At 41.5% G+C, this 25,323-nt stretch overlaps 1 protein-coding gene across 1 annotated transcript; it reads left to right on the top strand.

Moving 5' to 3' along the window:
• Positions 1-3,126: 3,126 nt before the first annotated feature.
• Positions 3,127-20,438, top strand: TXNRD3 (thioredoxin reductase 3). The gene is made up of 16 exons (XM_054281012.1): positions 3,127-3,357; positions 8,767-8,827; positions 10,272-10,381; positions 10,564-10,680; positions 12,463-12,535; positions 13,422-13,541; positions 13,939-14,081; positions 15,490-15,605; positions 15,713-15,938; positions 16,156-16,248; positions 16,690-16,766; positions 17,312-17,468; positions 17,679-17,786; positions 18,669-18,764; positions 18,970-19,104; positions 19,233-20,438. Exons 1-16 carry the CDS (start codon positions 3,178-3,180, stop codon positions 19,293-19,295), a joined length of 1,875 nt encoding a protein of 624 aa, XP_054136987.1. The 5' UTR covers positions 3,127-3,177; the 3' UTR covers positions 19,296-20,438.
• The last annotated feature ends 4,885 nt before the right edge of the window (positions 20,439-25,323 follow it).

Below are 25,323 nucleotides of genomic sequence, written 5' to 3'. Positions count from 1 at the left end.
TCCTCCAAATATCATCTTGCAAACAACTTAATTTAGAAATGCCTCCAGCACCTGTTGTCTGCATGGACTTGTCTTTTGGAACATTTCCTTTGTTGCAAAAATTGTCTTACTCATGGTTTTCAGGAATGGTGTGTAGCTTTACTCTTTCAAATATGAGATCAGAGTTTTATAATGCCAAGAGCCCCCTGGTCCTATGCAAGAGCTGAGTAAATAATGCATATTCTATTCTATTCTATTCTATTATATTCTATTCTATTCTTAAACCTCCCCTACCAGCTTCTACCTCAATGCCTTCCCATAGCACACAATGCTACATTATTAAGAATTATTTTATGTGGTTGGTTTAATCCTCAGACTAAGCTGAATAATGCCTAGGAGAGAACTGTCATAATGAGACAGTTTATATTACAGAAAGCAGGCCAGGGCCTTTCATGTGGAAGGTGGGGAAGCTCATCATCATCCTGTAAGCACTTTGTACAGCTGCTGACTGGCCTGAAGGGAGCCACAGTTCAAGCAAGCATGTTTAAACCTTTATTAAACAAGTCTTTTGCATTCTTATCCTTAAAACAGTTTCCAGATCCTTTCCACAGGTCACTTGCCCCTTCTTCAAAATCTCTTCTTGCATACCACTTCATTTATGAATGTTATACTTCTGCTGTTTCACATATTTTGACATAATCTCTCAGTGAGTGGAATGGTTGTCCAAAAAGCTGTAGAACTTCTTACATCTCTCCCCAGCACGCCTGAAGAGTAAGATCCTGAGAGCTGAGTATGGTCTGGTATTCTGTGGGAGAAAAAAGCCTCAGAACAGAAAACAGATATGGGCATCATCTGTTAATGATCACAGCCATTACTTGGGTACAGAGACAGGACACTAAAGTGGCAGTCCATTCATGTCTAGAACTGAGCAATAATTTCTTTCTTTTTCTCCAGAGTTCAATCCTTTCCTTTTCTGTCAACCACCTACAGTGACTGAAAACAAAGCTAAGCAAAAAGCTGCCATCAGAGTGCTGCCAGATTACCCCTTTGTTTTGCAAGTCAACATTGACCCCCTCCTCCATTTTCCACAGAATCATATAATTACAAAATGGTTTAGGTTGGAAGACACCTTTAAAGACCACCTACTCCAACCCCCTGCAATGAGCAGGGACATCAGATATCCATCCAGCCTGGACTGGAATGTTTTCAGAGATGGGGCATCTACCACTTTTCTGGGCAACCTGGCCCAATGCTTCACCACCCTCATTGTAAATAAATTCTTCCTTGTATCTAATCTGAATCTACCCTCCTTTAGTTTAAAACCATTACCCCATTCTTGCTTTAAGGCAACAGTGGTAATAACCAACAGGAGTGCACAGAGCAGAAAATAAACCCTCAAGTGACTTAATTTGTCTTGGACATTTATTCCTCATGGGACTTGGCACACTGCCATCAGTGTTGAGCATGCCAACAGAAAAAGATCTTTTGGATATTTATTCCTTTCTCAGACCCTTCTAGAGCTGATGGATGTTTATACTGAAGGAAACAGACCAAGTTTAATATGAAAACCTACCAACCTTCAGACAGTGGCACAAACCTTTGAGCTTAGGATATTAATTCCTGTACCAATAATAAAGGCAGCACTGTTTCTCACAAGGTAAAACAAGTCTGAGAAGGAGAGAGAACAATTAGCCGAACAAGCAGTTTTGTTTGGACTATGAACAAAGTACAGTGGGTAGTTCTGGCCCATGCATGTTATGTCAAACCTCAGTAGCTGCAGGTACTGTATCCACTTTCCTATATGGTGATACTGAAATAAAAGGCTGCAAAACGTACATTTGTTTTTCTCTGGGGGGAATGTAGAAAGTCTTAGTCTAGATCTCCTTCATTGCCAACATTCAAATAAATGCAATGTACATTTTTTTCAAGCTCACTGGGCAGTGAACATCGTAGGTACCCGTGATCCAAAAAGGAATTAAGCAAGTTAATTCAGTTGTCTCCCACCAGGCCCATTTTCATCATTGGTGGCATTACAGCTATTATATGTGGCTATTTTTAGCATTAGTAAATAGCAGTAGGACTGGTCTGTGGCAGGTGTGGGAGGAGCAATGGACTTCATTACCTAGGTTGCTAAAAACTCCTTATTGAATCTTATGAAATCACTCTGTGCTTTCCTCACCTACAGAAAATAACTCCTGTCACTCAGAAGCTCGCAGGGTTTGATTTAGCGAAGTTCTGAGACATTAAACCAGGACAACCCCCTAGGATGGCTCACAGAAGCTGCTGCTGCAATGGGCACACATTTGGGGACATGACCGAGCTCTCGGGGCCTTGGCTCGCCACCGGCACTGCCCCAAGCCCTGGGGTGTAGGGCAGTGACCAGGCAGGGTCCTGCCCCTGCCCTCACAGGGGCTCTTGCCGTGCCACCCTCCAGCCCTGGCAATCACCAGGCTTCGTGCGAATTGAGTAGTCCCATCTCATCGCAATGTGTGCAATAAGCAGGACCAGATGCCTCAGCATACCCTTCCTTTAGACCTGCAATGTGTAAGAAAATGAAACTTTTTCTGCTCTCTTTGCTACTAATCCATTTTATTATAGGAGATGCTACACTTGGACTCGTTCTCCTTCTTGTGCAGGAGATCCAAGGGGCAGGTGGAGGCACACTGGGGAAGCAGCTTTTCCCCCACACTTCGCGCTAACTTAAAGGGCACCGAGGCAGGTCGAACCCGGCCCGTAGGCCGACCGCTCCCCCGTGAGTGGGCAAAGGACAACCCCGACACCACCCCCTGCTCCGCCCGCGCTGCCCAGCACTATCCGCCCCGCCAGCCTCGGCCGGGCGGGCGCTGAGGCGGCGCCACCCGGTCACCGGCCCCGCCCCGCGCCCCGCCCGGCACCGCCCGCCCGCCCGCCGGCCGCTCATGCGCGCTCGCGCCGGCCTCCTCTTGGCTCACTTCACGCCCCCTCTCAGAGGGGAGAGAGGCTTAAACAACGTAAGTTTGTCCTTCTCTACTTCGGCTTTAGGCAGACGCTGACGCTTTCGCCTTTGGTATAAAAGAATTTTTTATTATTTTACAACGATTCATAGTGCTTGTGGCTGAAATGCAGGGTGGAGAGCCCTCCCTGGCGTTTTGTATCCCCCTCGCTCCCTCCGAATAGGTCGGCCCGCTCATCCTGCTGCCGGCTACGGAAGGGGCGGGCATGGCCGAGGGTCAGCCCGGCCGCCGCGGCGAAGGCGATCTTGCCGCCATGGCGCCGCCGCCGCCGCCGGTCCAGACCCGGCTCCCGGACTGGGACGGGCTGAAGCTCCGCGTGCGGAACCTCATCGCCTCGCACCGCGTCATGATCTTCAGCAAGAGCTACTGCCCCTACTGCAACAAGGTGAGGCGGCGGCGGCGGTTGGAGCCCGCTCGGCGCGGTCCCCCGCGGGCCGTCCCTCGAGGCAGGCACGGGCAGACCTTGGCCCGAGGGCGCCCGCCGGGCCCGGGCAGGGCGCGGGGCTGAGGGAGGGCGGTGCGGGCATGCGGCGGCACCTGCGGGCTCTGGAGCGTGTGGAAGTGGCGCTGTGTCCGTCCCGCTCCAGCACCACGTGCTGGAAACCTCTTGCTACTCTAAATCAGGCGAAGATCCGTGGCGTTCGTGGTGCCACGGTGGGAGGTGGATGTGTGGCGAGTTCTGCACAGTGTGCTTGTTCCTCAGCTCTAGAACCGCTCGAAGCTCAGGCTGTGTTCCTTTCTCGCTGGAAATTTGGGTACCACATTGGTGTTCAGCTTGGGCAAAGCTGCTCTCCACGGCAGGGATGAGTTAAGTTTTCTGCCCTTTCTAAATTTAAGGAAGGTTGACTCTGTAGCAAATGAATAAGTTCTAAATCCTGATCGCAGCGTGTGTTTAAAAGAAGAGAAAAGCACTCTTGGTTAACTGTGATGTTTAGAGAAAAATATCTTTTTAGCCCTAATTATACACCAATGTACACTCATTAGGCTATAGCTAGTAAGCCAAACTCATTAAAAAACTCAAGGCCTTCCTTAGAATTTTATGATACCAATACACTGGTCATAGTCCACACAGGACCTGAGGGTTTGTAGGCCTTGGGTTTCTTGGCTAGTTACATAAAGTATGTTATGAAATTTTGTTTAAACCTCACACTACCATATTTGATATGGCCATTGTGTAAGAACATGAGTGGAACTGTTGGATCAAGTCCTGGTGTTCCTCAATAGAACTGATAACCAGGAAAATACTCAGAAGCCTCACTCCCATTTCTAAGTTAGATTTAGTTCTGGGAAGGGAAGAGATATTAGGACCCCCTTGCAGAAAACTGAACTGAATATATCCTCACTTGCAACTTTATTGAAGTTTTGGGAAAGGAAACTTCTGTGTTTGGGAGGATCAACCAAACCAGTGCCTTCTGTCTAAGAACTTTTTGGCAGATAGTAAATCAGAGTACATAGCTGAAATCCTTCTTAACAACTTTCTCTACGTTTCAGTAAATGAAGAGTTGGAGTCTTGCTCCTGTCTAGTCCAGTTGACAAAAGTGTTATCTTCTGCTGAGGAAAAATAATTTCTAAAAATCATTTCTTGAGGACTTCAGAGTTGCCCATTGAGAAATACCTAGTCATGCCTGTCAGTATTGCCCTGTGTGCTTTTATTGCTTGTGATTGTAAATGCTGATGCTCATGGCACTCAGTTCAGTGGGTTTGAGATCACATGATGACACTGTAACTTTTTAAACCTTGTGCCTTTTTTCTTCATCTGTTTGTGGTGTTGCAGAGCTCTAGACTAAGACAAGAAGGGGAGAAAAGACTCGATTGTAGTCCAGTAATTAAATTCCAGATTTTTCTTTCCTGCATTTGTTCATATTTTCTACATTAGGCAGATTGCTTTCTTCAGGTAAGCAGTCAGATATGAGGAATATTGGGAATATTATCCTTATTGTCTGCAAAGGGGAGGAATGAACACAGGGAGTAGGAGGACCCTCTGTCATGGCCCTTTCTAGGAGGGGGAGTTGAAAAATGCTGTGTGAATTTTTTTGAAGAAACAGGTCAAAAATAGGGCTGGGGGGAAGAGGTGACTGCCCTGCTAGTCAGATTTCCTTGGCTTATTTTCCTGCTTGGAACAGAACAGAAAGGTAAAATAACAAAGAAAATGTGGAGAAGGGGTATAGATTGCAGACAGAGAATTAGAAGAAGAAAGTTTATGGAAGAAGGAAGCCACACATGAGACATCAAGTGATAAAACAGAGGAATATCTGTAACACTAAGGGTATTAACAATCCCTCTTACCAAAGACTTAGAAATTACTGAAAGGAATGGGAAAACAATGCCTAATGCAGGATTCTTGTTAGCTGATCAAGTCTATAGAATTAATGAAGTGAATATAATTTGGAAGTGTAGTTACAGCTTGGGTACTTAGACTGTAATCACATAGTTCTGAGTTCTTAGGCAGATATGAATAGTGTGCATTGTCTTATCTTTTACTGTGGATGGTTGTTAACAGTGTGCTTTTGGTAGGATTAATAGAAAAAGATGTTGAGTGCTCATGGGCTGAAAGTACCTAATTTGAGGGTGGAAAGAATTCTCTATTTCAAGTGGAGGTAGCCATGCTAGAAGGAAATTAAAATGGCACTTTTCTTTGGAAACACAACTGCAAATAAATTCCCTGAGTGAATTAGGTAGGTGATTGTATTCAGGTTAGCTAATAGCATGACTTGGCAATTGTGCTGTTGTTCTTCTGCAAATGCAATTTGTTGTTCAACTGCTTTAACAGGGCAGTGGTGGAGAGGGGGTGGTGGTAGAATTACTTCCTTGTCATAATTTAACTTGGCTGTTTTTCAATTGCTTAGCATCCAGAAAAGATAATAAGTAAGATAGAAATGCATAAAGAAAACATAGTTTTTTAGCTTGAAAAAGTGACAAGGCTGAACACTGTGATATGTTGGTACTTTAGGAGCAACAGTTGTGATTGCATAAAGTTACTGGTTATTTAAGTTATATTTTATGCAATTACAGATTACATTCTCTGTCCTCAGGGGGTTCTGGCCAATTCAGCTGTAGCTATTATGGAGTGTTAGCTGATACTTGAAAAAGCAGACCTAGGACATGCCATTATTATTTTATGATAGGAAGCTTATCTCAAGCCTGCTTAGCTTCCCTGGTGACAGAAAGCATCTCTGGGAAGCATTTCCTAAAGCTAGGCTAATTTCTTGGTTTCAGAGGAATTATCTATTGTTTAATAATACTTGGAAGTGTTTCTAGTCCATCACTTCTTGTGAAAACTGAAAGGGTTTAGTAGGTAACTGAGGGCATTGCATTGGTGAAAAGGGAAGTAAATGCTTGTATTAGTGACCCTGCAGCCTTGTATCCCATCCCAGACATTTGGAGAAATGGTACTTTTGTCTTTGGGCTGTAAGTAAGAATATCTCCCAGTGCACTGCTGAAGTTTCCAGTGGGGTGTGTGTGGCACAGGAATTTCTTGACCTGAGTTGGTATTAGTTTTATTGGGTTCAAAGTTTTCAGTTGATTTTCTTTTTCATTAGTTGGTCTAATAACTCCTTTAATCTCATTTTAATTTTGGCTTTTACAATGCCAGATAGCAGTGAGTTTTCTGGTTGTGTTCCCTAGGGAGATTTACTTCCTTTTCATTTCAAAGTTGTTTTCTGGTAAATGCAGTTATTGCTGAGTGCTCCAGTGAGTATTTCTGAGAAATCATTTCCTGTTCAGCTTATCTTGATATTAGTCATGATTAGTGTGTTATCTTTCTACTCCTCCTAATCATTTCCTTCTCCAAACCAAAGTCATCTATTATCTCTTGCCTGCATTGAAGATTTTGTAACTGCTCATGTGCTTGCTATGATCCTTCCTTCAGTTTCATTAGCACAACACAAGTGTGATTTGTTCATAAGTGTAAAGTGCAATAGTTGCCTCTAATTAGGATGCTGGCATTTGTCTGATTTTTTTTCTCTCTACTGAGTACCTTCAGTAGAGAATAAAGGTGATCTAAATGCCTGAAATCTGTCCTTTCTTGAGTGTAATCTTTCTTGGTTTAGTAATGTTCTGTCCTGTCCTCCTTCCTGCCAGCTGCTGTTGCAATGTTTTGGCAGATTTTTTAAAAAGAAAACAAAAACCGGTGAACACTTGCCTGTTATTCCACTGCTTTGCTGCAAACTAAACCTGCAGCCAAACAGCGAATTTTCTAATTTGCCTCTGCATTCTTAACACTTCTTAGTAGCAATCACTTTAAGCTTTGCTTTTTGGATCTTTCATGGCATTTACTTTGGGCTTTGTAACAGAAGATGCAGAACAGGAGGTCTGGAGTGGTTCCCCTGCTGTTTCCCTTTTGTTCTGCCTGTAGCTGTAAACATTCCAGGAGGCAAGCCTGAAGGTAATGGTGAGCTTAGGACAAGAAATTTCAAGGGTCGTCTAGATGGTTAGAGGGCTGGAGTATCACACACACTGAATGTGGGAAGGAGGAGCTGTTTGTTGAACTTTGGTAGGGCTGACTGGGAGTTTTAGTTGCTGCCTTTTGCTGACAGGTGGGAAGACAATCAGAGTGTTATTCAAGTTGCAGAGTGAAAGAAGAACCAACAAACATAAGTTGCAATGGCAGACACTCCAATGGGATAAAATGGAAGTCTTTACTCTGAGGATGGTCAAATGTTGAGCCAGCTCAGGGAAGTTCGGGTGTCTTTGTCCTTGTGGATGTTCCAAGTGAGAGGACAGAGCTTGAGCAATGACATCAGCCTTCACATTTGGCTCTGCTTTGAGCAGGAAGTTCATGCAGGTGGCCTGAAAAGGTCCCTTAGAACCTCCACTATTCTAAAACTATAAAACCAATATCATCAGTTACAGAAGCAAAGCTTTTTTTTTTTTTTTTTGAATGTTACAGTTGATATATGATGTGCTAAGAAACTTAATTTGTAGTTGGTACAGAATACAAAATCTTCTTGTTTGCCTGCATAAAGCTGAAACTTAATCAGAAAATGCTGGAATACTCAGTATTCAGTATAGTAACAGTGTGAGTCACAGCAATATTAAAAACATTTTATTCCCTGTGTGTTGGACATCTTTAAACTTACTAGATGGGCCTCAATATACTCTTGATGAAGCTCTGTCCATAAATTTGAGGTTCCTCAGAAAGCTGATTTAAAATGTTCAGACTCCATGCTGGCAAGTGGATCCATCCCATAGACATTCAGGGATTCTTGCTAGAGCTGTTTTCACAGGCCAACGTCACAAAAAATGTTACTGTAGAAATCTTGTTTCTTGAAGGTTGCCTGATTTTAATCAGGTAATGATACATTTTGTCCATCCAGAACTGAGGTTAAAAAAACACCCAGCTGAGTACTGACTACTCAGTATTTGCAACATGTTCCTTCTTTCTGCAGCTTTTTTTTTTTATTATTTCCTTGATAGCATTTTGTTTTGCTTATTATCCTCTATTCCCCCTTTTTTTTCCCCTTAGTACTACCAAGGAATCTTGCTGCTGCTTTATCTCTCTTCTTTGTTTTTTTTTTTTATGGCAGTCACTTCCATGGCTTTTGGTATGTAGCAGGTGGAGAAGTCAGCAGCTAAGCAAATTGTATCTAGAAACTTTTTCTTAAGGTGATGGGAGGTTAAATGCTCTGGCTTTAAGTGAGGAGCCCACAAAACACAGAACCAAGCTACCAAAGCTGTGTGGAGCCCCAGAGCTGAGGAACTGAGCCTTCCAGGTGTCCTGTGTGTGTTCCAGCAGGGAAGTTGTACCCTGAGCTGAGGAGCCTTTGCACTGCCATGGTGTCTGTTCCTCTTGCAGGTGAAGGAACTCTTCCACTCCCTGCATGTGGACTACTATGCTCTGGAGCTGGATATAACTGGTGAGTAGGAGAAAAACAATGTATCACAATGTGCTGCTGCTTAATGTAACTAAAAATGGGGGATTCTGTAAGCTGCATGATTCCTTAAGCTGTCTTGAGCTAATTGGTGGACATGTGAAACAAGTAAAATACATTTGAATAAATGCGGAGATAAAGTCAATTAGGCTTCAATGTGGTTTTTATACATGATGTGTTTTTAATATAAATGAAGGCGACCTTCTTTGAGAAGAGTGCTGAGTCACTGGAAGGAAGGGCAAATTCCAGTAACTTGGCTGCTGCTAGTTTCAAGTTGTTTTTTTCCTTAAAGCCCAAGCTGCTTTAGTTTGAGGACATGGGCAGTGCCTTATGTGTACACAGACATAATGCACGTAGCTTTTAATGTAGTTTTAGGAACAAATAGTTTCTTATATGGTTTTTACTGAGCTCTTAAATGCACATTTGGTAAACTGTTGAGTGTCTATTCTTTTTTTCTGCACAAAACTTAAATTTCCAATGTTTTTTTAAAGTTCTAATGCCTTTTTGAAGTTTGTACTTTTGCCTAAGCAGTGTTTGGGAGAAATGTAGCTATTTATTCATCTCTTCTTAGTTACTTTTGCTTCTTATTCAAGTTGTCATACTGTGAATTAATTATAGCCCACGATATGTAAAGTACAATGCACAGCCTTTTTTTTCCCTGGAATTACTTCTAATTAATAATATCTTTCCCTTGCAGTTGCTCTGATTACTGATACTTAGTAGATACAATCTTGGAATAAAAAGATTTTAGTCAGAGTGATTACTGTAAATCCCCATTCCCCCATTTACTGCTGAGAGATCTAAATTGAGCCTGTGTGTAGGTGCTGATGATTCAGATGGCAGGTGAGGTCAAGCAATGATAATTTTAAAACTAGAAAGTTTCTGACAGTGTGGTGGGTAGAAAAAGGAGGAAGGTAGCTTTAGGGTAAGTAGAAAAGCATGTTCATACTTCCCTTACCCATTGTCTCATAATACAAAGCTGCTGGGCAAAATTATGTTCCTGTGCACAGAACAAACTCCAAAACAAGAAGTTCTCATGAAAGAAAAGGTGTCTGTGTGATCTTCTGTGATAGCTGGAAAAGGATTTTTGTGTAGTGAACACTGTAGTGTGTAGCAACAAATGTGACACTGTAAGAGATAAAAATCCTTGAAATAGAAAAGCTAAATTCTTACTACTTCAGCTTTACTCCATGCTGTAGAATTGTGGCTTGAAATATCAATTTAATTTTTGTATTTAAGCCTGCTCCTTTGAGAAGTAGTTTCTGAAGCCTTGCTTATTCCAGGAAACCTGCAAATGTAATGTTTATAATAAAATTGTTTTCTTGGCAGGCCTACAGTGTTCACAGTCCAAACCTTTAATACTTCAGGCTGTTCTAAAACCTCTGTTCCTGAAATCTGTTTATAATGTACATATTTCTTTTATTCTTAGATGATGGAGCCAGTATTCAGCAAGTATTGGCAGAGCTGACCAACCAGAGGACAGTGCCTAATGTATTTGTGAATGGAACTCACATTGGTGGCTGTGATGCAACATACCAGGTAACCTGGCTTTAGAAATCAGCTGGAAGTGGGCAAGACTGAGGGAATTTTGCAGTTTGGTTGTAGCTGAATGTTGTGTGACACAGCAGCCTGGGTGACGTCACTCAGAGCAGGCAGTGTTATCAGTTGTTGCTCAGAAACATGTGTGCTAATTTGATTATTTATTTCTTTTTCTCTCCCAGGCTTATAAGGATGGATCACTGCAGAAACTCCTTGGGGATAACCAAACCATTACAGAACCCTATGAATATGATCTCATTATTATTGGTGGTGGCTCAGGTGGACTTGCATGTTCTAAGGTAGGATGTGAAAATGACATTAGAGAACAGGTGGTATGTAAAACTTATTCAAAAGTTACTCACTATTAATTATGTTGGTATAAAACAGTGTATATTTTGATGAGTATTACTGTTCAACTTGTTAATTAATGAACCAATAGTGGTCTAGTAATGTGCTTACTTAGGGGATAAAGGGACCAGTTTGTTGCCAATGTCTATTCAGCTCTTGATCCTAATTATAGGTTTTAGTTTTCTGGCTGAGGGTGGAACCAAATGTTTTTTAACTATCTCTTCTGCATGTGTAATACACAGGTGCTTCCAAAGAGTAATCTAGAAAACTTAAGGGCTGCTGTTGAAGCCTTTTGACAGTTTAGCATTCAGTATCACCAGTCATCTAAAATTAAATGCTTCCAGCAGTCCCCTTCAAGGAGCTGCCTCACTCTTTAGTTCCCTTTTCAGGTGCTTTCTCAGAAAGGGAAGCTGAGATTGTGTAGCTCTTACACAATTAGCTGTTGTTCAGAGTGCCTCAGGACCTAAGGTCCAGATTCAGTTTGCTCTGCTACCCAAGGGATTTGGACACACACTCCCATCTCTCATCCAGGTCCTAAACTGTCACTTTATGTCTTGGGCAGGGTCAGGCTCTCCTTGACAGCCTTGACAATTGCTGAACTATACAGCCAAACATGCAGCCTTCATTAGAAAATACAAAGCAGGCAGGAGGGGCTGACAATGGAATTCTTCAGTTGGCCAGTTGTGTATTTTCAGAATGTTCAGATCTTTCCTCACAGTACCTTCTGGGACATCAGTTGTAAACTTTGTGCTAATTGCCAAATTGTTCAGAGTAATATTCAAAATATAAGCCACCCAGCTAAACCTTTTTTGAGGCAGGATTGCAGTTCTTAAATAGATTTGAGCCACCTAGAGATTTGAATTAAGTGCTTGAAAAATCAAACAATGTCTACCTGCTAATTTCTTGGATAGAGGAATAGGCATATTCAGGTTGGAGTGGACATGAGAAGAATATCTAATGTAAGCTCCTGGCTCCAAGCAAGGTCAACTGTGAAGTCACACAGGATTGTGCAGAGACTCATCCATTTGAAATAAGCCAGGGGTGGAGATGGGAAGCCTTTCTGGGAAAGTTGTTTGATTGTCCTCATGATGTGAAAGTTCCTTATATCCAGTCTGAGTCTCTTGTTTCATCTTAAAGCCATTGTCTTTTGTCCCTTTGCTACTTGGCCACTGTGAAGAGCCTGGCACAGTCATCTTAATGTACTTCTCATAGGCACTGGAAAGTTGCTCTTGTGTCTTCTCCAAATTCAGTTGTTCTCCAGGTTGAATGTGTCCAATTCCCTTGGCCTTCTCATAGTGGGTGTGCTCCAGCCCCTTGAACATCATGGTGGTGCTGCATTGAAATGTCTCCAGTGTGTCACCTTCTGTTCCATGAATGAACATGCCAAGTCAGTTCTGTCCTGAATGGAAAGCAGAGCTAACAGCATAAATATTTCTTTAGGTGAGGTGAAAGAGAGCCCATCTCATACCTTTTTCAGATCATGGCTTTTAACAGCATAGGATGATCTTGATGCAGCATTGAACATGCAAAGAGCCATTCAAAGTTTAAAGTCAGTTCTTGAGGGATTTCAGTTTTTGTCTAGGGAAGGAGACAGAAGAGCCATGTATTTAAAGTCTAACTGGTGAAGGTAGTAAAGAAGCCTTTTATTAGTGCTAAATGTATTATGACTATAAATGAGTGGACAGGCTTGCTTTGTTCAGTAATGCTGACTGGTCTTCTCCATTTTTTTATAGGAAGCTGCTGCCTTGGGAAAGAAAGTAATGGTATTAGATTATGTTGTTCCAACACCTCTTGGAACCACATGGGGTAAGCTTTTTTTAATCTTGTGTTTGATGATGTTTGAGTACCAGTGATACACACTGAGATGTTACATATTATGGATTTGTGTTCTTAGGAATTGAGGGTAATTCTTACCCTCAATTCTAATTGAGGAATTGAGGGTACACAGATAACAAGAGTTATTTGCCTGGCATGCCTGCTGCTTTTCTGCACGGTTATTTCTGCTTTGGGCATTGCTATTCTCTGTTCTCTGTCAAAAGTTTTTCTAGCTTTGATCACTTTCAAACCATGTGTGGGTAGTGTGTGCATGCATGTTCACATTCTAATGTTTGTGGGGATATTTTGCCTTTTAGTTCATCCAGTTCTATATTGTAGACAACTGATAGGCTCCCTTTAGAACAGTGACTGCTTGGCTGTGTATGTCTCACATTTTCCTAATTAAGGACAGCTGCTGGCTGACCTCATTAGTGATACTGGCAGCTGAGAATGAGTAAGAAACTTGGGTGAAACTTCTTTTGAGTCAAGGAATGAATGTTCTCTTGTAGACAGTATTTCAAACACAGGCATATTTAAATACCAAATAATAGATCATACTAAATTGTAGAAACTCTGGACTTTTTGCCTTGCTTACTTGGCAGCCTGACTAAAATCTGAAACCTGGTGGAGTAAGTAACCAGGCTCTATGTTTGATATGCTGGTCACTGTCTGGGGCCAGTGAGCCTAATAACATCTTAAACTGAATACAAGCTTAGTGTGTTCATTGTATTCTAAAATGTCCCTTGCAACAGAAGTTTCATGTTACTGGTGTGACTGTACTAACCTCCCTGAGTGATATAGTGAATATACAAAGTATGTGCTAGGGAAATAATGAATCCCATTCATGGAGGCAATAATGTGATTCTTTCCATCTTAGGACTTGGTGGCACGTGTGTAAATGTAGGTTGCATTCCCAAGAAGCTGATGCATCAAGCAGCACTTCTGGGTCAGGCACTCCAAGATTCAAGGAAGTTTGGGTGGCAGTATGAAGAGCAAGGTTGGTAAGAACACAGAGGGAAGACCAAGACTGTACAGATGAGATGCTGAACTCAAGACTGTTCTTTTACTTAATAAATTAGAGGCAGAGTTTGTTACTTTTCTTAGGCAAAGCAGGTGTCCTCCTTCTTCAGTCATAGAAATCTTTGGGGTTGAAAGATAATTGTATTTTGTTCCCTGTATTAACTGAAATAAATGACAGAACTTCTACAATGGGCTTAGTTCAGATAGTAACAAGTCACATAAATATTAACATAATAGAACAAGACCTTAATATGTATCCTCATTACTGATAATGATGTTTTCTTAGCATGATGTACAATTAATAAGTTAAATTTTTCTTAAGGGGCACATTGCACTTTTATTTCCTTAAATTTTAAATTAGTGTCTTGTTTCAGTTAAACACAACTGGGAGACCATGGTAGAAGCAGTTCAGAACTACATTGGTTCTCTAAACTGGGGCTACCGAGTGTCTTTGAGAGAGAAGTCTGTGACATACCTCAATTCTTATGGAGAATTCGTGGAACCACACAAAATCAAGGTATTCTCTGCATTTAAAATACTTAGTTGGGAGGGAACACTCATGTTCTAGAACTACCTTACAAAATTCAACACCAAAAAGGCTTCATCTTAACGTTGCCAAGTTAGGTCAACTGAAGTTAATAACTCATTTGTGAAGTTACTGATTAAAATAATTATTGTGCTTTAGTACCTGCCACAGTGTTTGCAAACCTAGTTCTGTAAGAGTGATGTGGGTATGTGTAGACCTGTGTCTTATAAGAATAAAGAAAGGCAGTCTCAGTTTGTACCTTCATACTGATTTCAGCAGCCTGAGTGAGAAGGGGGGGAAAAGAAAGGAAACTCCAGCTGTGTGATTTTGCAACTTGGACAATCCTCATACTAAAGCATAAAAACTATTAAAATTAAATTTAGATTAAGTGCTTGCATAAGAGCTCTGCTAGAACCTTGTGCTGTATCAGCATACAAATTAAAGTGTCAGTCTGGCAAGACAAAGCTTGTTCTGCCAATCTTGCTATAGGTGAGCATACTGAAGCAAGGTTAACCTAGAAGTGCATATTGAAGGCAACTGTTGCACTCAGTGGATGTAATTGTCTGTTTGCAATATAAAGGCTGAACTACTTGTGTTTTAAACCAAGAACTCAGCACTGAAAGATAATAGTAAATTCAATTTATCTTGTGTACCACCTGTTCAAGTGTCCAAGCCACTTAAGTGTCCTTAATCAATAAATGAAGTAGAACAGAGAGACTTCCCAGCAGGAGGCTGGACTAGATGACCTCCTGAGATCCCTTCCAACCTGAATTACCTGTTGACTCAATGGGGAAAATGTTTCCCTTCATCTGTGATGGAAAACTAACAAAGAGCAAGAATGAAGGTCAGATTCTGGGAGAGATGCATTGGCAAGATGGAATTTCCAAAGACCAAGAGTCTCAAATTAGAGTTCAAATTAGTTAGAATTCATGCAAGGCTGGGTCTTAGGCCCTCTGAACTGAAATCATGTAGCTAGTTACCTTTTTTTTTAATTACTTTTTATTTACATTAGCTGAAGGACTAATTCATGTTATGCTGTCCCTCTCATTACATTGGCCTTTTATTGTGGAGATAAAGGGGTTGTCTTAATTTGTTGTGGCTTTTTATAACTCGGAAGTCAAGTTCTCATGAGTAATCCCATCTAATTTAGCAGTTAAAATGGGCAGGATTCAAAGAGTAAATGATTTTAAGTGCTCTAATGGAAGAAAAGCCTGATAGTCAGTTGTTTAAACCTGTTGTTCTTCAGTGACCTGTGTGGCATCTCTAAATGCATTTGTTCTTGTTTCAAACTGCTTATTCTTGATTTTTAAACACATCTACAATAATTAAGGAAAGGATTACATAATTTTTATCTTAAAGCATATGAAAACGTCAGTCTTAACTGTGTCTTCATCAACAGGCAACTAACAGAAAGGGACAAGTAACCTATCACACAGCAGAGACTTTTGTGCTGGCTACAGGAGAAAGGCCAAGATACCTGGGTATCCCTGGAGATAAAGAATTCTGCATTACAAGGTGAGATGAAAAGGCACAGAAGACTCAACTTGTCTGCTTTGGTGTTTGCCAAGTCAGACAAGCTTGTGTTGGAAGGACCTTGTAACTTAGACTTCTTCTCTTCTCAGTGATGACCTCTTCTCCCTGCCTTACTGCCCTGGCAAGACTCTGGTTGTGGGTGCTTCCTACGTGGCTCTGGAGTGTGCGGGGTTTCTGGCTGGCCTGGGGCTGGATGTCACTGTGATGGTCCGTTCCATTCTTCTGCGGGGCTTCGACCAGGAAATGGCAGAGAAGGTCGGAGCCTACATGGAAACACACGGCGTGAAGTTCATCAAGAAGTTTGTACCTGTTCAGGCAAGTGCTTTCTTCTCTTAACACATCATTGCTTTGAACAGCACATGTAAAATGCAGGTGTTGTCTGGGAAGGCTTTGGCTCTGTGCACAAATAAATGTTTTATGAGACTGAGCTTTTTTAACTGCTTAATGATAGATTAGTAGGTCGAGGCTTGAATGACAATGGAAGTGAGCTCTGCTGCTTCAGGTCATTCTAAGCTTACAAAAATTTACACAGGTTGAGCAGCTGGAGCAAGGAATGCCAGGAAGACTGAAAGTGACAGCAAAGTCTACTGAGGGTTCGGAAACCCTTGAAGAAGAATATAACACCGTAAGCATGTCTGGATTTGAAATAAATGACTATTGATGCACATGAATAGTAATGAAATACTTTTTCTTGAATAACTTGAAGGGAACTCCTCCTTAAAAAGTTGTTCATGTAATTTACTGGCAGAAAAAATAAGTGGGAATTCACTATTTGTCTTTAGTTGAACCCTGTCAGCCTGGAGTTTAGTTCATATAAACAGTGTTGTTGCTTCTGGTTTTGTTTTGGCTTTTCTGCTTGTTACATCTCTAAAACAAATTGTACCTGGAAGAGAGTTATTGGTGACTCTGTCAAATTTTGGAAGAAATAATTTGGAAGTAATTTTATTAATTATTACTAAAATTGTTAAAAATTATGCTTCTCTTTTTTCACTGAAAAACCAAGAGAAATCTTATGTTATACTTCTCTTGTGTAAAGTTATTGCATTTAATTTTGGGGTTTTTTTAGGTTTTGCTAGCCATTGGTCGTGATGCCTGTACCAGGAATATTGGGTTACAGACAATTGGTGTCAAAATCAATGAGAAGTGAGTATTGCTGAACTCCCTAAAACCACTAAATACAAGGATTTTTTTTTACCTCTCTAAAATTGGTTTGTGATACTGATGGTCTTTTAATTCCCACTCTCATATATGACAATTATGTAAACCTTTGAAAACTTTTGTGTTCTGAATTTGAGTACAGTTGTCCATTAACTTAATTTCTTCAGTATGTACTTTGTAAAATAACTATTCTGAGTGAATATGTACTAGTTGGTCATTGTGCTGATAGCACAGAGCTGTAGTATAATCAGGTGAAAAACTGTGAGTCCAAAGATGTCTGAGTAGCTTGACTGCCATCAGCCAGGCACTGTTGTTCATGTCTGAACTGGCCCACTGAACACAGACTTCAGCAGTGTGTCAGAGTTGGAGGTGATTGATGCTCTGAAGAGTTTGCAGTTTAAGTAAAAAAGGCATAAAGATATTTAATGAAATGAGCTCAGCAGTTAGAATAGAGTTTCTCCCCTGTTTTTTTATAGAGATCTGAGAAAAGTTATGATGCTGAATTCTGTGGTCTTCTGTTTGTTTTAAAGGAATGGGAAAGTCCCTGTAAATGATGAAGAACAAACCAATGTGCCTCATGTTTATGCAATTGGGGATATCTTGGACGGAAAGCTTGAACTTACTCCAGTTGCCATTCAGGCAGGGAGACTGCTGGCCCAAAGGCTGTATGGAGGCAGTTCCAAAAAGGTAAAGCTATAAGCAGACAACTTCAATTTATTTCTCAATAAGATGCTTTTTCCCTCAAAACTGCAGTAACATGAGTTAATTTATCCACTTATCTGTTGGCTCTGCAAGTATTTTGTTAAAAAGAAGAAAAGTTCTTCTATAACTTTTTCTGCTATGTAGTGTATAGAACTTGCATAGTCTAAATATGATTTTTTTTATTTTTATTTTTAGTGTGACTATATCAATGTACCAACAACAGTGTTTACCCCTTTAGAGTATGGCAGCTGTGGGTATCCTGAACAAAAAGCCATAGATGAATATGGAGAACAAAACTTGGAGGTAAGAACACCCAAGAGTCAATTAACTTGTAGCTTGAGGGTGTTTTTCTTGGGCCTTGCTGCTTTAGTCTCAAGGCATAGATTTAGAAGATTAGAAGTTTAGACAGGTAGAACTGTTGTGGCTGTGTTTTCATCTGGCTAGCAAGGTACTGGACTCGCAGAAACCTGGTCTGGACTTAATGCCATTAGAATTGTGCATAGCTATTTGCAAGTGGCTGAGAGAAGCATTTGACCTCAGGAGGCCAGACTTGGGTTACAGAGCTGTAGGAGTGGTTTTTGTTGTCAGGAATTAAAGGCTTTTATTGCTGAAGTGTACCAAACTCCTGGGATGAACTATTTTCTGCTGGCTCACTGTACTTGACTTGTGAATTTATTTTTTGCTGACCTTAACATATGCCTATAGGAGTATTGGGGATAACTTCCCCATTTTATGGTAATTTCTGGTTTTTGCACGTCTCTAAGGAGTTATGAAGAAGCTGCTTTTGCATGCCTTTTGTTTAATTCCTTATATCTGTCAAAATCACTTGACATTATTGAGCTTCTGCTGTTACTGTTTTGCATAGTAGGTTTAAACTTATAATAACTGGATATTAATTTTGTACTTCTCTTTCTGAAAGTTTGATTTGCAACTACTGTATAATGTAGCTGTTTTTATCAAGTATTTAAATCAGAGCTACATGGTTGGAGTCAAGTCTTCCTCTGCCAAGTTTTGGAGTATGGACTCAGTGGGCTGAGTGGAAAAAAATTACTCATCTCGTTTGTTATAGACAAGAATATAGTGGGCTAAATGTCAAACCACCTATTTGTAAAGATACTAAGAAGTAGAATTGTGCCTGACTGAATCAGTGACATTCTAATGCTCTTTTTCTTGTTTTTCTCCCAGGTTTTTCACACTTTGTTCTGGCCACTTGAATGGACAGTGCCAGGCAGAGATAACAATACCTGTTATGCAAAGGTCATCTGCAATAAACAGGACAATGTAAGTAGCAGGATGGATATGCTGAGGGTATTCTTGAAGTGGAGAGGACTGCAGAACTACTTTATTTGAAGAAGTTCATTTTTTCTTAAAGTCTGCTATTGACCTGCTTGCATAACATTTTTAGTGTGGTGAGACACCACACACTAGAGCTTTTGTTGAACTTTGCCTGGTGCTGACTCATATTTTTCTCTCACCTGTTCTGCAGAATCGTGTGATAGGACTGCATGTTCTTGGACCCAATGCTGGTGAAGTTACTCAAGGTTTTGCTGCTGCAATTAAATGTGGTCTCACCAAAGAATTACTTGATGAAACAATTGGTATCCATCCTACTTGTGCAGAGGTAAGAAAGGGGGAAGGCACAGCCTGATTTAAAACCTGCTCTTGAAGGCAGTTTTACCAAGAGATCAGTAGCCATGTGGATGATGATGCGGGCAACAGTAAATAAGCTCTTGTTTTGGTCTCTTACAGGTGTTCACTACAATGGATATTACCAAATCTTCTGGCCAGGACATCACTCAGAAGGGCTGCTGAGGTTAAACCTGCTGTTTTACTTGTTTCCATGTGGTGCACTCTCGGTCCTGTGGAAGCTCTAATACATCCAACTGCTTTGCAGCAGTGCCACTGTGGGTGCTGCAGCTGGGAGTGGTGCCTTGGAGAGGCTTCCTCAGCACGAGGTGTGTTGCACATGGAGCAGTAAAGCAGCAGAGAAATCTCAGACTGTGAATCCTGACTTTGCCTGGATCAGCACTGTGGTGCTTTTTTGACGTTGTTGCTCTAAATCTTCTCGAGAGGTGAGCTACGACTGATGACTGCCAGGCAAGGCTGGGAGCTTCCTCTCTAGTCAGATGACTGAACTCCTCCTGAAGGAAATTCTTAAATTGCACAAATTAAAGCTAATGCTTCTAGTTCCAGTGTCTTGTACAAATGCTTGAAATAGATGACAAATACATAATTGAGTGATTCTTGCCAACAGTTTTCAGTTGACTGATTTATCTTTTTGATGCATTTTGTTATACTTAATTGTATGTTCAGTTGAGACAAGATGGCATAAATAGGATGCAGTGTTGAGCAGTGCAGTTCAAGCACTAGTCTCCCACCCCAACCAGTCTAAAACTTCAGAGTAAGTAACTGAAGGACACCACTGTTGTTCACACTCACAGTTTTTTGACCTCAGGTGACATCATGTCTTCAAAATAAAAATTTGATTTGTAGGTGTCTTGTGTGTCAAGGCTAAAGAGTGTAAGTGAAAGCCCATGTCAGTTTGCTTAAATCTGGTTTCAGCTCTGTAATTCAAAATCTCTCAGAACCCAGAATTCTCTCTGTGCTGTTATGTGGAATGCTGAAGTCCTGGAGAAGCAGACTCTGTCCCACTGACACAGTAGGTGCCTGCCCATGGAGGCAGAAGGTGTTGTACAAAGCTGCTCTGATTGATGTGGCAGCCCAGGGCAATGACCTGCTGTGCTTTGTGTAATGTTGTGTGCTGTCAGCACTTTGAAGCTCTCTTCCACCCCTAGCATTCTGTCCTGGGGGAATTGTGCTTGAATCTGGCTCTTAGTTTTGTCCAAAGAGCTGTTTTGAAAGACTGTTCTGAACATTGTATGATAGCAACCAGTTTTTAACTATTTAATCTGTGATCTACCGTGGCATTTGAAGTTCAATAAACAATGCATACAACACTGGTGTCTGACCTCATGATTTCTGTTGCCTGAGATTTTACTGGGCTTGAGTTATGTTGTGTATCCCATACAGTACTAAAACCCCTGTGGATTTGTGCATATTGTAATCTTTTAAATGGAGAAACAAGTTGTGTTGTCTCCCCTGGGGGCTTGCTCAAGATATCAGATGTGCTTCTGTTTGGGTATACAGAATTGAATTTAGGTGAGTTCAAACTGGAAAGATCAGTTTTATACCATTTCTCTATAGTTCAGGAGATTTGAATACCTTGTATTGTTTAACTGCAACACAGCTCAAAGATGCCCAGTAGAATCTAGGTAGTGTTAGCAGCAAATCTTGCTAGTGTTCAAGTTTAATAACTCTTGGAGACTTTGGGCAAAACCCAGTCTCAGTAGCACTGCAAAATACCTTCACTTGACAGGGGAGATGCTTGCTGAGCTGCAGGGGCTGCTCTGCTGCAGAGGAGTCACTTCTGGTCCAGTAGAAATGATGACAAACTGACTGGGAATAGCAAAGTTTACCTGGTGTAGCCCTGCTGGAGAGGAAGTGAAGGAGGAAGCCAAGCCAATGAGTGCTAATTCCTGAATTTGCTATTAGTAAGCACTAATTGAGTTTTATTTCAGATTAAGATTTGATTTACAGGTTCATGTTAATTGATCAATAATTACCACTTGCATATCTGTAAGAGTGTCCTAATTGCAGATGTTCCCTTTGTCATGCTTGCCCCAGCTGTCAGCTCTAGGTGATGCACTGCTGGTGGCATCAGGAACTTTTACAGAGTTACTCTTTAAAGCTTTCAGCTCTCCTGGTAAAATACACAGTAAGTAGCTTATAGCTGGAGGAAGTGAACATGTCACTTGTGTTTCAGTAGGCTCACATGTAAAATAAAATGTGCTGTGACAACAAGCCGTGGATCAAAGCCAAAATGTTATGGTGGACAGAAGGTGTTAGAGAAGAAGGTGAGATCTGAGAAGTGAGACTTGTAGCAACAAAATAAATACCCTGAATTTGGGTAGTAAGGACACTCCAGCAGTGGCATTAATGGCAAATTGGTGTTTACATTTCTGTTGTCATAAATGTTGTTGAACAAATTCTGAAGAGCTGTTCTGTGCTCTTAAAACACTGGTATTTATTCATGCTCTAATGCCAGGAAGCTTTTGTAAGCTGTAGTTAAAAATGCTCAGTTGTGACTGAATTTGTGCTTAGATGCTTGTCTAGATCACTGATAATTGTGGCACTCTGTACCTCAACTGGAGCTCTTGAAACAGTGGATGAACAGCAAAGCTCTGTGTTTTTTAAATTTATTGGTGAAATTTATCCATTTCAAGCCCAGAAGTGGTTATGATTATAGTTATTGTAAACGTTGAAGACAATCATCAAATTAGTAGATGGCTTTCCACATAGCATAAGTTTTAATTATACCTTGAGCACTGTAATTTATCTTGAGTAACACAAGCAGCTAAAGTTGACCTGTGCAAGAATTGTGGGGGCAAGTAAGAGACAAAAGGGGGAGCTGAATATTCTGTAATAAGCCATGAAATGCCAAAATTAGACACAAAAGACTTTTCCTGGGTAACTGAACTGTTTAAAGCTTCTGATTCTCACAATTCCCCTTGGAGCTGCTTTTGACAAAGACTTGAAGTGTTTACCCTTTTACAGCACATCTCATACTGGCAGAAAATTGAAAAATAGGGTTGGATTTTTTTCCTTAGCTCTAAACTGAAGTTCAAAGTACATGTTAAAATCCTGTGCTTGTCAAGCCTTCCCTGTATATTGGCAAGGGAAAAATTCCTGGATGTGCCTCACAAGAGTTGGGAACAACAGAGGAAGGAAGGATCAAGCATTTTAACTAAAAATAGTAGTGGATCTATTGAATGTCATGTGCTTTGTGGTTCCTGTTCTGCAAGGGGAGAAGTGTTCAAAGTACCAAAAGCAGCTGTAAAATTGTGGATGGATATGAATAAAAAAGAAAGAAGTGACTCTTATCTAGAGATTCAAGTAGAAATAGCCAAGTTTGGAGGTGTTTTGACCTGTAGTATTTTTTACTAGCTTTTCTTGAAATAATTTGCCGTTTTTACAATGTGTACAGTTCAAATGTTACAGTGGTGAAAATCTAAAGACTTCTAGTTTCTACATAGAAAAATTTGTCTTAAAAGACTTTTAGGAAAATTTATTGTGGGCTTTGCAACCATTTAACAGCTTTGTGGGTTTGACCAGTGAGAGGACAGAACTGTTATTTCTTTAGTTAACTGTTAAAAATTGTTACTGCTCTCTTCTCTTTTCTGAAATACCAGAGTTGGGGGATTCTGTGTCTACTATGGTGTGTAAGGAATTTGGTTTGTCTCCCTTGGGCACTCCACCCTGCTGGGATGGAGTTGCCCTGTTTGTGCTGCTGCACCTGAGCTGTGGCTGAGTGAACCTGAGAATCTGGATAAGAAACTCCCTCTAAGCAGCATTGCTCTGCTGTGTGCTCCTCACAGGGGCTGGTGCTGTGGGTAGGTGCTGGCAGGGCTCACCCCTGCTCTGTCTTGTAAAAATGTCACTCTTGGGAGCCTGGCACTGACTCACTTGTGTAACCTTGCCTTGGACGTGCTCTGACTTGGGGCTGCCGTGCTGTGTGGGCGAGGGCAGAGCAGGGCTGGGGTCTGGGCTCTGGCAGTGGGATGGAGTGGTAGTTGTGGGGCTGGAATGGGCATCAGGAGGGCAGGGAGCCCTCACTGGCACAGGCTGGGCAGAAGAGGAAAAAGAATGGTGGAAGGGGAAGGATTGGTTTCACTCACCTCTTTGCCTCCCTTGTCTCAAGCAGGATGAAAAATCCTGATAAAGCCTATACCAGCCTGTGGTAAAAATGCTTTGCTGGGACTGTATCAGCCAGGTTTGTTGCCAGGTGATGTTTCCTGCATGTTCTATCTTTTCTGTACCTCTATGTAGATAGAGTCCAGTGAGCAGACTGAGAAACAGACTTTACTATGCACAGTTCCATTCCTTTGCAGGAAGAACTTCCCTCAGCTTGATTAATTCTGTTCCTCTACTCATCTGCCCCCGTTGGCAAGATTATTGCTTCTCCTGTGGGATATGAGATCTTCCTACTCTTTCCCCAAAAAGGAGGCCGCACACTTTCCCTGGAGCAAACACCCCCTGCTTTAATTCTCTTCCCCTTCCTCTGTCACTTTCCAGGCTTTCAATTACAGCCCAATTGCATTTCTATTGCTCTTGAATGTTGATTTTATTGACCTTTGCCAATTCCTGCCCTCCTCCCAGCTGAGGGACAAGCTTGAAAAGGATTATTCCCCTTGAAGGTGATGAAAAGTGCTCCTTGACTGCCAGATTGGCATCTCCATAACATTCAAGGTTTCTGCTGGGCCAGGGAGGTGGAGGAAAAAAGCTTGGGAACCAAGCCAGCTGCTTCCCACGTTGGATGAAGCATCATTAAACAGCCCCTTCCCTTCAGGCTCCTGTTTGTCTCTCCCTCTTATTAAAGGAGCTGAATTTCTAAATTAGGAAGCCTAAGATTCTGCTGTTGAGATGTTCACATTTAATTTATTTTGCACTCTACAGGAGCTGAAGTTCATCCCGCTGATCCTGACCTCAATCAGCAGGGAATGCAGACTTTTAAAATGTGTTTGTGCCTTGTACTCAGGTTTGCTAATGTGGGCTGTGACAGCAGAGGTTAAAGCTTTGCTTTGTCTTGCATTTGTGGTGTGACTGGGTTGGTTACTTAACATCTCCAAGGATAAGCTTATATTGCATGAGTGAAGGGATTAGTTGGTGTTTGCACAGCACTCGAGAGGTCTGAAGGGAGATGTGTTAAAGGCAATGTCACCAACAGGATCCATTTGACACGGAGCTGTTTCTGGCTGGGAGCCTGCAGCTGTGCCAGGTGGTGCTGGGGGCCCTGAGAAGCTGAATTCCTGGATTTCCCTATGAAAATTCTGTAAGCAAAGTGGGGTGGGTTAACCTGGGATGGCATCAGCTGCCCACCAAGCTGCTCTCTCATTCTGCCTTCTCTGGACAGGGAAGGAAACACAAAGAGAAAGCTTTTGTGCGGACAGAGCTTTTAGGACAGAGACCACTCACCAGTCACTGTCATGGGAAAACCAGACTCAACTTGGGAGAAAATAACTTAACTTACTGCAAATCAATACTGGAGTAAGACAGTGAGAAATAAAAACTAAACCAACCTTCTTGGCTGGCTCAGCTTCACTGCCAACTCTTCCAGCTCCTCCCCAGGAGCACAGGGAGCTGGGGATGGAGGGTTGCGGTCAGGTCATCACCCTTCACCTCCCCTGCTCCTTCCCCACACCGTGCCCCTGCTCCAGTTTGGGGCCCTTCCTGGGGAGAACCATCCCAAACCTCCCCATGTGGCTTCCCCACAGACACAGCTTCACTTTACTGCCTTCAGTCCCTCTCAAATTATCAAGCACAAATAAGTAGTTGATGCTTTTGGGATGGGAATTTCTAGCTTGGCACTTCTCCTGTGGTCCTTCTGCTGCTCACAAAATACCATGAATAGGGCAGAACTGTTGTGTTTAGTATCACACCATCTGTGCATTGCTCCAGTATTCCAAGAGTCTGTACTTGTAATCAAGGATTAAACTATCTTTGCAATCCATTCTCATGGCATATGATAGCAAGCATAGATTGCTCCTAAATATTGCAGAAGATTGTTGAGCCTTGAGTTACTTTCTTCCAGCATGCAAAGACAGATGTATTTTTCAGACATCAAAAAAGTAATACACTTCAAAATTCACAATGTTCTAAAGATAAGATGAGTTCCTGAGTAGAGTTTGGGCACACTCTTCTTACATGGTTATTTTCTTCTCTTCTAAAGGAAAAAAAATTTGGTTTCAGCACAGGTCATCACTAATATTCTAATTTTTAGTGC

This window comes from Melozone crissalis, unplaced genomic scaffold (genome assembly GCF_028551555.1).
Source record: "Melozone crissalis strain CALT ecotype California unplaced genomic scaffold, PUWL_Pcris_2 ptg000029l_1, whole genome shotgun sequence".
Classification (NCBI taxonomy): domain Eukaryota; kingdom Metazoa; phylum Chordata; class Aves; order Passeriformes; family Passerellidae; genus Melozone; species Melozone crissalis.
The sequence above is the reverse complement of the archived record's forward strand: the minus strand, read 5'-3'. Positions and strand labels throughout refer to the sequence as shown.

Bases quoted from the DNA above. Each gene is read 5' to 3' on its own strand.
- TXNRD3 (XM_054281012.1), top strand. From the start codon at position 3,178: ATGGCCGAGGGTCAGCCCGGCCGCCGCGGCGAAGGCGATCTTGCCGCC. The intron at 14,082-15,489 runs GTATTCTCTGCA...CTTCATCAACAG, and splicing joins TGGAACCACACAAAATCAAG to GCAACTAACAGAAAGGGACA. The intron at 16,249-16,689 runs GTAAGCATGTCT...GGGTTTTTTTAG, and splicing joins TTGAAGAAGAATATAACACC to GTTTTGCTAGCCATTGGTCG.